Here is a 12,880-nt window from a genome sequence, read left to right on the forward strand (position 1 = left end):
TTTACCAGCGTGTGCAGTATGTTAGTGATTCGTCTGTGTAAGCTCTCAGTCGTACAGGAGTGGTCCATCGATGAGAAGGTTTCTTCAGCCGTCATCTGTACAAAAGTGAAGGTTTCGGACGTTTCGCCTCCTATCCAAGAGACTTCGTCAGCGAACTAAAGTCTGACTGGTCGTATCGGCCCCATTTATATATCCCTAATGTCCAGACCTAGTGGCGCCGGACACAGCTATGATAGGTCCCTACTCTCAGGTTGGGGGGGGGCGCGGGACCCCCCCCTGTGGCCCCACTGATTGTTCCTACATTCCTGACTAACGATTGGCCTATTATGTTAGTGATTGTGAGCATCTGGAGTTGTCTTATACTCATATTTTTGTTAAGCAGAAAGCTTGAATGAAAATGCATTTTTTTCTCTCTCACGGAATGTCCGTATGCATTTTTGATGGATATGAATGCCCAATGATGACTCTGACTGTCGCATGAGCAACTCAGTGAATGCTCTTTTCTGCTTATTTCTTTTTCAAGTTGATGTAAAATGGGATTCCCGACTAAAACGTTTCTCTGAAAATTAGCTTTGCAGCAGTGTAAGTCACACAAACTCTGACGGCCTGGCACATACATATTCATACAACGCACAACACTCTGCACAGCCCTGTTCGCAGCTTATGAATGCTTTAAAGGCTCCAAACAGAGCAAGTGAAGTCTTGCTATCTATCCTACAGGCTGGAAAAAAAGAGGAAGGAAGTTGCTACATAACTTTCACTCCATCCAATTAGGAAAGTGGATATAAATAGCAATGTCTTACGGAGGACAGCATGGAAGAGCAAGAGTGTCGGAGCCGGTCTAATGGCACATTTTTATGAGATATGTGAACGTAACAGTGTGCAGTTGGAATGTTCCCCTCCGGGATGCACCCCGCAGCGCAAGCATAACTGGAAATAATGCTCAGTTTTTCATGACTACTTAGCAAGGCTTCAGTAGCCATGCTTGTGCTAACCCAACACTGGTGCTAATAATGCTAATGCACCATAGTCATAAGCCAATTAAAATTGACATTTTCTAACATTGACACTGTTTCAACAACAGTATTGTCACCACATTAGCACGAACACAAGACTATAGTCTAAAGTGAAACATGATTCTTGACCAAATTTATGTGAAAGAGAGCATTTTTTTTGGTAAAATAAATTAGGCAAACAAAATGTTAATGTTTTTTTTTTAATATTAAGTTGCAATTGTTGGATGATGCTTCAAATTTATTTGCTTTAAAGAAGGTTTTAGTTATTTTCTTTTAGGTAAAAATGAACTATTCTATCTCATCTCATTTTCTGTACCGCTTATTCCTCATTAGGGTCGCGGGGGTTGCTGGAGCCTATCTCAGCTGTCTTCGGGCACGAGGCGGGGGACACCCTGAATTGGTTGCCAGCCAATCGCAGGGCACACAAAGACATACAACAGTCACTCTCACACCTAGGGACAATTTGGAGTGGTCAATCTGCCTTCCATGCATGTTTTTGGAGTGTGGGAAGAAACCGGAGGACCCGGAGAAAACCCACGCGGGTCCTGGGAGAACATGCAAACTCCACACAGGGAGGCCGGACCGGGACGCGAACCGGCGACCTCTGCACTGTGAAGCCGGTGTGCTAACCACTCGACTACCGGGCCGCCCTAACTATTCTATATGTACCAAAATTTATACAATACAATACATATTGATTTATATACTCCAGCGCTTTAACAACATTGTACATGATGTCCGCTGGGATCAGTTTTGGTTGTCCTTTGTCACCATCATGTTAGCGGTAACTACCATTCAAGACGAACAGTTGATATAATTCCAAAAGAATCCAAAACGGGACGTTTTGTCATGTCACAAGTAAAGTCATGAAACCAAATACAATCAAATAAGCATGGTAAATAAATATAAATTCGACAAGCGAGGCATTTTGCTAAATAGCTCTACCAATGGCAGCAGCAGTGCACAGTAGTTAACGGGACATTCAACAATGCGGAACAGTCGATCTAAGAACTTGGGTGGGAAAGTATGCTTGACTTGGTTTGCCTGAAGTATTTGTCAAAAGACAGTTGGCCAAGTTTATTTCACCTTTGACCTTTGACATGAGGTGATTGTTTATGTTATCATCTACAGCCGGCAACTATAAAGTAAGCTCAATGATTTGTGTGTTAGGGCAGATTTATGGACATGCGAATTATAGTTTACGAGCCATAACTTTAATTCTGTTCTCATTTTTGCCTTATATTACATTAAAAGGCACTGATGGAGCTCAATTTAGAAAAAAAACTGTATTATTAATTGATTTATTTTGGGAAGAGTTACATTGCTATGGCAGACGTAAGGCATCATCAACAGCCGTAGCTTTCTCAATAATTACATTGTGCAGCTTACAACCGCACATTTGTCAAGCTGCTGATGTCTTATTGCACTGCCTTTGTGGTAGCTTGGGTCTTGTGAGTGTTTGAGTCAGATTGATGTTGTTATCTGCTCTCGAACTGCCGCCACGGTGCTTATCTCTGTCGTGTACGCAGAGTCGTCCATTCATCGGGTCGGCAGTTCATCTGTCTCACAGCCCCAGAGGAAAATAGCAGACATGACATGCGGTGGTTAGTGATGTTGTCTCCGACAAGTGTTGTTTGAGAAGGACCTGTTTTCCCCCTCCTCTCTTTCTCGTCGACCGACGGTTGTGTTCCTTCGTCTCTGAACGATGACTGAATCTTCACGAGAGGCGCTGACAGATGGTGTGCGAAGCGATGGCCGCGTGAGACAAACATGTCAAGAGATGGAAAGCGAAATTGAATCCTTAAATAGACAGCCTGCTGAGCTGTTTGTTGGAGGGAGAGATACAAGTTTCACTTCCTGGGACGGCCTTGACCCTCTCCTCAGTGTTTCTGTTTCGACCAATGCAGGAGATGTTTGGAATGCCCTCGCCTGCTTGGTAATTCACTTGCACTTGCCGGCCTGCAGAGGTCACACACATAAATAAAAGTGCAGGCAAATACATATACTGTATAAGAAAAGCGGGTTGGTGTTAGTCTGTTAAATAAGTGAAAGGTGAATAATGGCCTTCGGAAGAAAGAGTTTGGAGACTACTGAGACAGAAGTGGTTGGTCAGGTTATTTTTTCCCCTCTTGCACAAAATTATGACACATCAGTTGACTTTGACTCCATATATTTTTGACACTGTCTCTTCCATAATGGGGGACATTGAATTGGATTAGCCTTTATTAGCCCCGCAGTGGATACGTTTACATTTCACATCCGCAAAGTTATGAAAGGAAGAGGAAAGGAAGGGAAGAAGTAGAAAAAAAAAAACAAAATCCAAGAGCTGCTGTAAAGGCAGCCACTCTCGTGGTGACATGTTGAAGTCAAAACAACAAAAAATAACAAATAATGTGACACAAAAAACACAGACATTCATTCAATCTTAAGAACCTTCTCATCGATGGACCACTCCTGTACGACTGAGAGCTTACACAGACGTATTCAATCTTAAGCACTTTCTTCAGCCTTTTTGTTGTATAAAGTAGTTCTAGATGAAAGAAAATGGTTTCAAAGCCTCCTTTTCACCAGTGGATCAGGGACATCATGGTGAAATGTGCATGTCTGCTACAAGCAAAATGGTGAAAGCAAACACAAAGCTGTAGCATCCATCGACGAAAAGAGATTTTCCTCGCATCTCCTGTCACACGTAATCTGCTTCAATTCCTAGCCGCGATTGACAGTTCCACATCTGCATCGGTGCTTTGCGCTGGGGCTCCTTTCTTCTCATTGCGGTCTCTTCAAGCCATGTATCCATCCAGCCACAGACTGTCCAACAGACTATTCTGCTGAATAAAGCGGGGTCTGTGAAAATGCTCCCTATTACAGGCTCAAAAAAGCACAATCGCCACAGAATAGTTGTGTCAATCAAACAATGCACAAATTGTTCATGTACATAAAGTTTCATGTTCTTTCGTTTGCACTACTTGGGCAATAAAACAAGGCAGGATCTGAATTTGGTTTAATCCCTTTGCCTCTGTGCTCCGCTTTTCATGAGGTCACCCTATTTTAGTCGGCTCTCAAAACAGCGCAGATCTAACCCAGATTCACACGCGAAAAGAAAAATGCATGTGCATTTACGGAATGAGAGTTGGGTGGTCTCTGGTAAGTCAAGTGTGTGGAAGTGTGTCAGTGACGCAAGAGGAGAGGAAGAACCGGCGAGGTGAGGCGTCGACTGCATTTGGGATTATTGTCTAAAGCGGGAGAGTCACCAATGGCTTGTCAGAGCAGTCATGGGAAACTTGGCTGACCGCGCTGTACCCAAGAAGTGGTTGTCGAGGGAGGGCGACTCTCTCCAGCAACACCTGCTGTCTGACACTGCAGATGTAAGTGGAACTCTTGGAGATAAAATGACATTTGGATTGCAACGTGCTTTGGGCGCAATGGATATTACATGTAATAACAATGAACACCTCTATTTAAATGCATTTTAAGTTTCGCCATGCATGTTCTTTGTGTACATGGATTTGTCAGGTCTGAGGGAAATGAGTCACTGCTTGAATGTGCCCGATTGCATGCAAACTGGAAGGGCAAATACGAAAATGCCAGTACTTCAAGAGACATAATTAAATACATACAAATGTAAATAAAAAAATCAATACATGAATAAATAAATGAAAAAACACACAAATAAATAAATACATGTACATTCAGTCCACTCCGCACTCTCCATAAATTTTTAGACATCATCCAACCAATTGACCAGCAAGATAATTACTATTTTCCTACATTATAGGTCACGCCTGAAAGCATTCTTTTTTTTCAAAAGATGACATTGTGCTTTATAATCTGATGCAAAATATACTGTATGTATGAACCCATATTCATATTTCTTGGATGTGATCGTTTAAGTGGTCTTTCTAAAAAGCACTTTGTTACAGCTGCGGTGGTTGTAAAAATGCAACGCAAATATGTCTGTATTGTATTGTATTCCATTTAGTGCAGTTCCATCTTGTGGATGCATAATGCAAGCACTTTTGTAGCTTTTATTCTTTGCACCAAAAATATGAACAAACCATTTTTAAAATGGCTATTCATTGGAGGTTGTACCTTGTACCTTGTACCTTATCATGCGGAAAATACAGTAACAATTCTAAAAGGTGATTGAACATTTGGAATAACCAAGCAAACTAAATATTAGATAACATGGGTTGTGCAAGGGATCTGCACTGGGTTCAACGTTTAAAAATTTGTTTTTGTTTGTATTTGTATTTTTTGTGAACTTTGTGTTATCAGTATTAATGACCAATAGTAATTTTCAGCAATGTCGGAAAAAAAATCCATGGATAAAAAAGGCTGCATTCATTGTTATGTCATCAAAGTGTGACTGGCTCAGTCATATGAACAGAACGGAAAGTGATGATCATGAAAAAGCATAGAAATATAATGCCATTGATCAGAGGCAAAAAACTGAGATAACCGAATCCCAGCGGGCCAATCATGTGCTAATCATCCACAATGACGTCTATAGGAAGGGCCCAGGGCCAAACATCCCAGTGTGCATGCTTCTTTGCTTCTTTTTTAGGTCAACCACAAAACAGCCGTGAAGTGGAAAGGCCGACAAACAAACTCAAAATAGATGAAAGAGTGTGGGAAAGACACTGGGACAGATTACATTCTGTCCTCTGCTATGAAAATTGTTTGGGCGAAAATGCTTTGTTTTGCTCCATCAGCTGCTCGACAGTCAAGTGTCTGTCTGCCATTTTCTCAATCACTTAAAGGACAACCGCCGTCACTTTTTTGTTTCCTAACTGACATCAGAAAAAAAGTTTTATAGCATCTAAAATACCCATTTTTAGTCAAATGCTTTTGCATTTGACCAAAAAAAGTGTTTAAAATGTACTTCAATTTGAAACCGGAAGTGGCCAGTTTCAGAAGGTCCCGCCCCCATGTTAGTGGTGTCACGGCAAGACGACTTGCCTTGCTCAAGAATCAAAACAATGGCTTCAGATTCGGAGAATATGCTTTCTTGTTACTCATCCAGTTATGAATATGATTCAAATAGTTCTGAAGAAGAAACCATACATGTTTGCAATCGATTAAAGAATTTATTTCGTGTCATTTTGAGGCATCACGGATGGGAAATGTCACACCCAAAAAAGGCAGAAAATGGCAACAAAGCCGTGGAAGGAATTAATCAGCCTGTTTCCACAGGCTGATTAATTCCTTACATGGAGCTTTGTCGCCCTCTTCTGCCTCTTTTTGGTCCTACATGACGTTTTCTGACCAAAGTACAGCAAAATGCATTGACGTGATGGAAGGACTGCTACAATGTGTCCTTTTTTCGGTCAGGGGCGTTGCTTCAGTGACGCCACGTACAGACTCGTCACCAACTCAAAAACAAGACTTCCGGAATATTCAGCGTGAGTCTTAAAACGTAAAATATAGCTATATGCGGTGGAATCTTTGTAAAATACGCTCAGTAGAAGTCATTTGAAGCCATTTTACAAATTATGGACACAACTTGTCCGGAGACGTCGGTTGTCCTTTAAAACTCTTGTTCTTGAAAAGTGAGAAATAAGAAGTATGACCAGACGAGTAGTGACATTGATCATGTTATTTGGTTGGAATTGGACCCCCAGTCATATTATCACGATTGGGTAGCTTTCAAAACTTGTTGAGGCAATTATGGCTCAATGAATGATGGCAATATAACTGAACATGAATCCCTGACCAAGATCTATCGGAGTCCAATAATCGTGCGCAATGGAGAGAGACTGATTTTTTTTAATTGGTGTTGTATTGGATTGAACTAAATATTAAAAAATGTGGTTGGAAAAGGGGTTACGTGCACCCCTTATCCCGCACAAAATCCATTGAATTATGATAATGATGATAATGATGATGATGTTGATTATTAGTAGTAGTAGAAGTAGTAGTAACATGTTTGTATATAGTATTCCGAGTAGTAGTTGTCTTAGTCTTGGTATTGGTATTAGTATTAGTATTAGTATTAGTATTAGTATTAGTATTAGTATTAGTATTAGTGTGTCACAAAGGGCATCCGATGTAAAAGCTTAGCCAAAACAAACATGCGAATCAAACCCCTGAAGACGGAGGACACTGATTTGCTGTGGCGACCTCTCAATGGAAAAGCCGAAAGGAAAAGAAGATCATTAGTATTACAGTATTTTCTTTCTTAATTTGTTTTTTTTTAATCTGGATATGGGTGTTGCTGTCCTATGATCCAAATGTAATTTTTCTCACAAAAAGGGAAAACAAATTCCATATTAAAGACCATATTTTAAAATCCCCCCCCCCCATGTACCTTGCAATCTGTCCAATCATAATAATAATAATACATTTTATTTCAAGCGCCTTTCAAAACACCCAAGGACACTTTACAATAAAAACAATAGAACACAGCACATAACAATAAAACCATAAGTAAAATGATAAATAATAAAATAGCAGAGAGAATTAGACATTGAAAGCAATTTTAAACATGACCGTGATCATGACCATCTCTGATCCAATATATTTCCAATTGTAGCTCATATTTCAAAATAAAACAATATTAGGTGAAATATAACTCACATTTATTTGAAATCTGATTTTTTTTTTTTTTTTAATGATCTGTGGCTTTTTGCCTCCTGGAACTGCATTCATCTCAAATTACTTTTCATGAGGCATGGAGTACAATCCATAATCAATTAGGATCTTGCTTTCACAATTCATAAAATGTACGTAAGTGGATAATCTTGACAACATCTGGCGACATAATGGAGGGCTTCAAGAGGCCACTGGCTGCTTTAGCATGATTAGCTCTTGCTAACATGACACTTGAGTGGAAGCCGCTTAAAGCCATTGAGTGGCATGCTTCCAAGACACATTAGATATCCAACTTGTTCTCTCTGCACGGAGCCGGAGAGCGTGCAAGATTTTTGTTGAAATGCTGAGGTTACACAAAGTGATATTTGCCAGGTGCCTATGAAGACGTTAATGGTGTTATGCTGTAACTTATCCAATTGTGACAGAGCGAAAAGTCATCACGACATGACGAATGGGTAATGATGTTTCTTCATGTCACCATGTTTTTTTTCTCTTTTGAAGTGCTAATTTGAGACCTCCTTTGAAGCCTCGCAGAGAGAGAATACCACCATAAAGCATATGTCTATCAATGTCGCTACTTTGCAGGAATTCCCACAGCTCCTTTCATTTTACCTCCTGCTTTCGCTTTCATCCATTTTCTTCTCCATTGATTTTGGAGAGTGTGTTCACTTCACGGGTCTTCAGGTTATTCTTCTCTTCATACCTGCAAATGTTAGACTTGGCTAGTATTTAGCAGTCCGTAGACACACCCCATGGGATTTAGTTGCTTTGCCTAAGGTTGCTCTTGATATACGAGACACAAATCTACTGACCTTGATGACTTCACGGGTTGGCCCCTCACTTGCGCTCATTTCTACAGGTCTTTAGTAATGTCAAATCTTTTGTGGCACTTCAATTGCACTTCTTGGTCTAATACCACTGTCCTCCTCCCATCCCCTTCTTGTCCCTGCCCCTGTTACTTTCCAACTATCCTGGATAAAACTCAATTCCAATGGCACACGGTGGCTTTTGTCAACCAACAAAACATTTATCAGAATCAGAATCATCTTTATTGGCCAAGTATGTAGAACACACAAGGAATTTGTCCCCGGTAGAACATGCTGCCCTAGTATCATCATGAAAAAGACATGACAAATAAGTATGGATGACACTAGTAAAGGCCAATCTAATCTAATTCCTTAATGTAAGTGGTACCTCTCAGGAACATCTGTGAGGCAATGTGCAAAGTATCAAGCAGACAGTGGTTCAAGTGAGTACAGAGATGGAGCTACAATGATTAGAAATATATGCTGTTCCACGGGGTTTGTGCAAAGATGCACTATACAGTTAGATTTGGGCTGCTGTTTAGTGAGTTAATGACGAGAGGGAAGGAGCTGTTTAAATGTGTACTAGATTTGGTGCATGTGGATCAGTAGCGCCTGCCTGAGGGAAGAAGCTGGAAAAGGTGGTGGGCTGGGTGTGGAGGGTCCAGTTGTTTTTTTTGTGCTCTTGTCTTGATTCTTGCAGTGTGCAAGTCCTCGAGAGTGGGTAGGGTGGTGCCAATGTTTTTTTCCGCCGTCCAAACTGTCCATTGAAGTTGGATTTTTTCCATTTTTTGTGGCGGCCTAGAACAAAACCGTCATGGAAGAACACAGCATTGATTCGATGACTGCCATGTAGGAATGTCACAGAACCTCCTGTGGCAGGCCATGCTTCTTCAGCAGCCTCAGGAGGAAGTACATCCTTTTATTTATGAACTGAACTTTGACATTCAGAAAAGGAAAACCATTTCTACCCTTTTCAATCACATATGCTGATTTATTTGCAAGGCTCTTACTGTATTTAAGTACATCTATACCTCCAAGAACAAAATTGATGTCATTCAATATTTCGAGCTGTTTTTGAGAAATCAAACAAGAGCATTTGCCAATAGAGTGACTGTTGTCCTAAAAAAAGTGCCTCTACATTGCTAATCAGATTTTGACTCGTTTTTTCATTTATTTACCCAGATCGTCTGTTGACTTTCCGCAGATGCATATTTGATCACATGCTGACAATTTCCTCGATTTGAAGTGTTGAAACCAAACCTGTTTTGGCCAATTAAAAATCGGGATAAAAGCAGTTTTGAGTTGCAGTATATCAGCGTCTAGCTACAACCCTGCATGTTTACCAAAGAAACTAAAATTGGTATCGATCGACTCCCCTGGCCGCTGTCAAGACGGCAAATGAGGGCATTTAACGAGGCTTCCTCGCAGGCACGCGATTGACGTAAGATCAAACACGGTGCAACTGGCTTATTTGTGTACTGAGTGTGTCCAGGAGAGTGAAAGCATTCTCATCAGCACTGACGGTTGGTACTGCACGTACGCCGCAGTAACATGCTGAACACTCATCCGCTGGTTAGCTCGGAAAGAGGCCCCTCAACTGGGGAGCAATTTTATCAATCCGATGATGCTGCCTTTATTTTTGGCCCTTCCATGGCAGTTATCGATGGTCAGTCATTGAATTTTGCTCCATTAGCTTCCTGTGTAGAGCACGTGGAATGGTGCTGGCGTTACAAAGAAGGAGCTGGACGCTGAGCGACAGCCACCATATACGCATAAAGTTCATGGATGAGGCCAATCATCTCCTGTGAAATATAGAAATGAAAAAATATTTTTTCCTTTAGTTATTCTGGTTGTTGTCAAGAAAAAAAAACAAGTCTATTCACCAACAGGGGAGTCTGTTGTCTCATTTTGGAGAAAGCATGTCAGAAATCTTCCGATTTTGTGACCTTCATCTCATTACAAAATCAATCTCTAAGACTGCCGTATTATTATTTTTTGCTCCCTCTGCTTGGTCAAACTAACTCCCACATTTTTTACTTTATGTCCATCTAGTGTTTTTTAAAGCTGGGATGTTGTTGCCTTTTTTAATGAATTTAGTTTTATGTCGTGTCTGCGATCCACTTCAGCTGGTGATTCCATAATTTTTGCCAGGGGTTGTTATATGCGTGTATCTGCATGATCCACATTCAGCGGCCTCTTCACACAACAGACAACAGACCAAAACTGGCTCTAAGTGATGGATTTCATAGAACATTGATACAGATCTCTGTCTGCTCGGCTGACGCCACTAATTCATCATCTCTCTGCTTTCTTCTCTTTTTCTTTGTTTTCCCACATTTGACCGCCACAAAAGAGCCTTTTGTTTTCACAGTCGTATTCTTTTCATGTATTTTGCCTACTGCTAATTCCAGTTTGTGAATATCCTCTTCGATGAGACATAAAGGGTGATTGGAAAGGATAGGGAGCAACCGAGCAAGTGATGAATCCCTTGTTGCTGGGTTGTGGGGCTAGAGAGAGCAATGTGAAAATAAGCAAAGGCATCAAGATTCTCCACTAAGCGAGGGACTGAGCTTGGAGATGTAACACTGATGTTCATCACAAGAGATCTTACATGAAAAAAGCACCGCTATGTATATCTCGGGTTATGTCTAAAAATGTCAGGACTCAAAATGAAGCAGGACACTACGGGGACTTTTCCAAAAAGAAATGCCTCTTCAACAGTCCGGGTGTTCTTAGGTCCAACATTGTTCCCATTTAAGACCTGTGTAGAAAGAGAGGTCCCGCTGCCTGGAAGCCGTTTCCAATGCGGTCCAAAATTGAAGCTCAATTGCACTTTTTGGTGACCTGGTGGAAGAAAATAGAGGCCTGGCATCATTAAAAGTGTCATACAAAGCCAGTGATCAATGCCCACCACTGGAGACTTTAAACCCGTGTGGATGAAAAGCTCTCAGACCAGCAGCTTGCCCGTTCTGACCGCTGATTGTCAAATACGTAGTTTCATGCTGTTTCCCAGCAGGGCTCTATTGATTTCTTGGTCCACATATCAAATTCTGCCTCAAGTGCGCCCCGGCAATGATCTAATTTTACTAATGCTAGCACATTTCGCCTGGACAGAATTTCTACCCAGGCTGCTGCGTCATAAAAAAAAGATCCCAAATGGACATATATTGTTGAAGAATTCTTGTGAGGAGAATCCGATTGGCAATATCACGTGAGAAAGTGCATGAAAGGGTTAAAAAGAAGAAAAATCACACGGTCGTCAATCAAGGATGGACTATTTTTTTGCGTTCCAGTGCATAGTATTACTCTAACACTAATAATTCTATCTTGACGAACCCTAGAGCTATAAATCACACTAACCCAAGGATGTCAAACTCATTTTTTGCTGCGGGGCACATTGCAATTACGATTTCCTTTTGGGTTTTGGGGGCAGTTATGAATTTCAGGAAGCCATTATAATGTTTAATCCCCACCACATATTACATATAGAGTGCACAACAAATTAATGAATAACTACTTTTCAAAATTGAAGTACAAAAAAAAAAGTGACTGTTATTATGGTTTACATTGGACACTTTGAAATGTTGGTTCGGACTTTAGCAAGCATCATGGAATTTCACAAGTTTAATTTGCTTTTGCGGGCCGAATAAAATGATGTGGTGGCCCAGATTTGGCCCACGGGTCTTGACTTTGATACCTGTGCCCTAACCTTTGTATAAGATACGTATGTTAATGTCCTTCTAATTTTATGAACTTCATTAACCCTACCATTACTCAACTTCATATTCTTTAGTTACATCTATTGTTTTAAGATTACACATTTGTTTGATAACAACCAAAAAATACAGTCAGAGTCCGTTTTCACTGTGTCTAATTTTAATAAACACCCAACTCCTCACGTGGGGTTTTGCTCCACCGCTTGCCATCTCAATCCTCCGCCTGCTCACCTCTCTCATTCGTCTCTCTCGCTTTGTCTCTCCACCCTCAGAAGTGCGACTGCCTGCTCAGCCTGGAAGCGTACTCGTCCGAGCAGAAGCGTCGCGTGTGCCAGTGCCTCAAGGACAACATTGACAAGCAGCTCCAGCTTCAGAGGAGGGAGCCCGCTGTTCAGCATTTTGACCAGGTAGGGTCCCTCTTGGACACTCCTGAGCAAGTCCAGTGTGTGTTCACCCTGCTTGATTCTGGCCCAGACAGGATACGGCCAAGACATGAACATCTGTGTGTGCATATATTTGCATGTACACCCTCATTCACATGTTGTCTCAATGAGCGAGGCGTCCTGTGTTCCTCCTCTTCTTTTTAGGGAGGGTGGAATCTGCTTGGTGCCTGTCTTTTTCTTTTCTCTGGTGTTGACCTGAGTCGTGGTCATGATGTGTACTCCCTCCGCCACAGGTGCTCCAATAGGGAACTGCAGTCCTTATAACGAGGTCGTTTTGATAGCCTTTCATGGTCTAATTTGGTGGTGGT

General features: G+C 41.3%; 1 protein-coding gene across 4 annotated transcripts in view; it reads left to right on the forward strand.

Moving 5' to 3' along the window:
• rgs3a (regulator of G protein signaling 3a) overlaps positions 1 to 12,880 on the forward strand; it is a 93,748-nt gene that overhangs the window by 28,656 nt on the left and 52,212 nt on the right. For all 4 annotated transcript variants that reach the window (XM_089020987.1, XM_089020986.1, XM_089020989.1 and 1 more), the window contains one exon: positions 12,402 to 12,536. In XM_089020987.1, coding sequence (XP_088877113.1) covers positions 12,402 to 12,536 — 135 coding nt within the window. The remainder of the gene's footprint in view (positions 1 to 12,401; positions 12,537 to 12,880) is intronic.

This window comes from Hippocampus bargibanti, linkage group LG18, assembly GCF_051943395.1.
Source record: "Hippocampus bargibanti isolate YZ-2025 linkage group LG18, ASM5194339v1, whole genome shotgun sequence".
Taxonomy (NCBI): Eukaryota; Metazoa; Chordata; class Actinopteri; order Syngnathiformes; family Syngnathidae; genus Hippocampus; species Hippocampus bargibanti.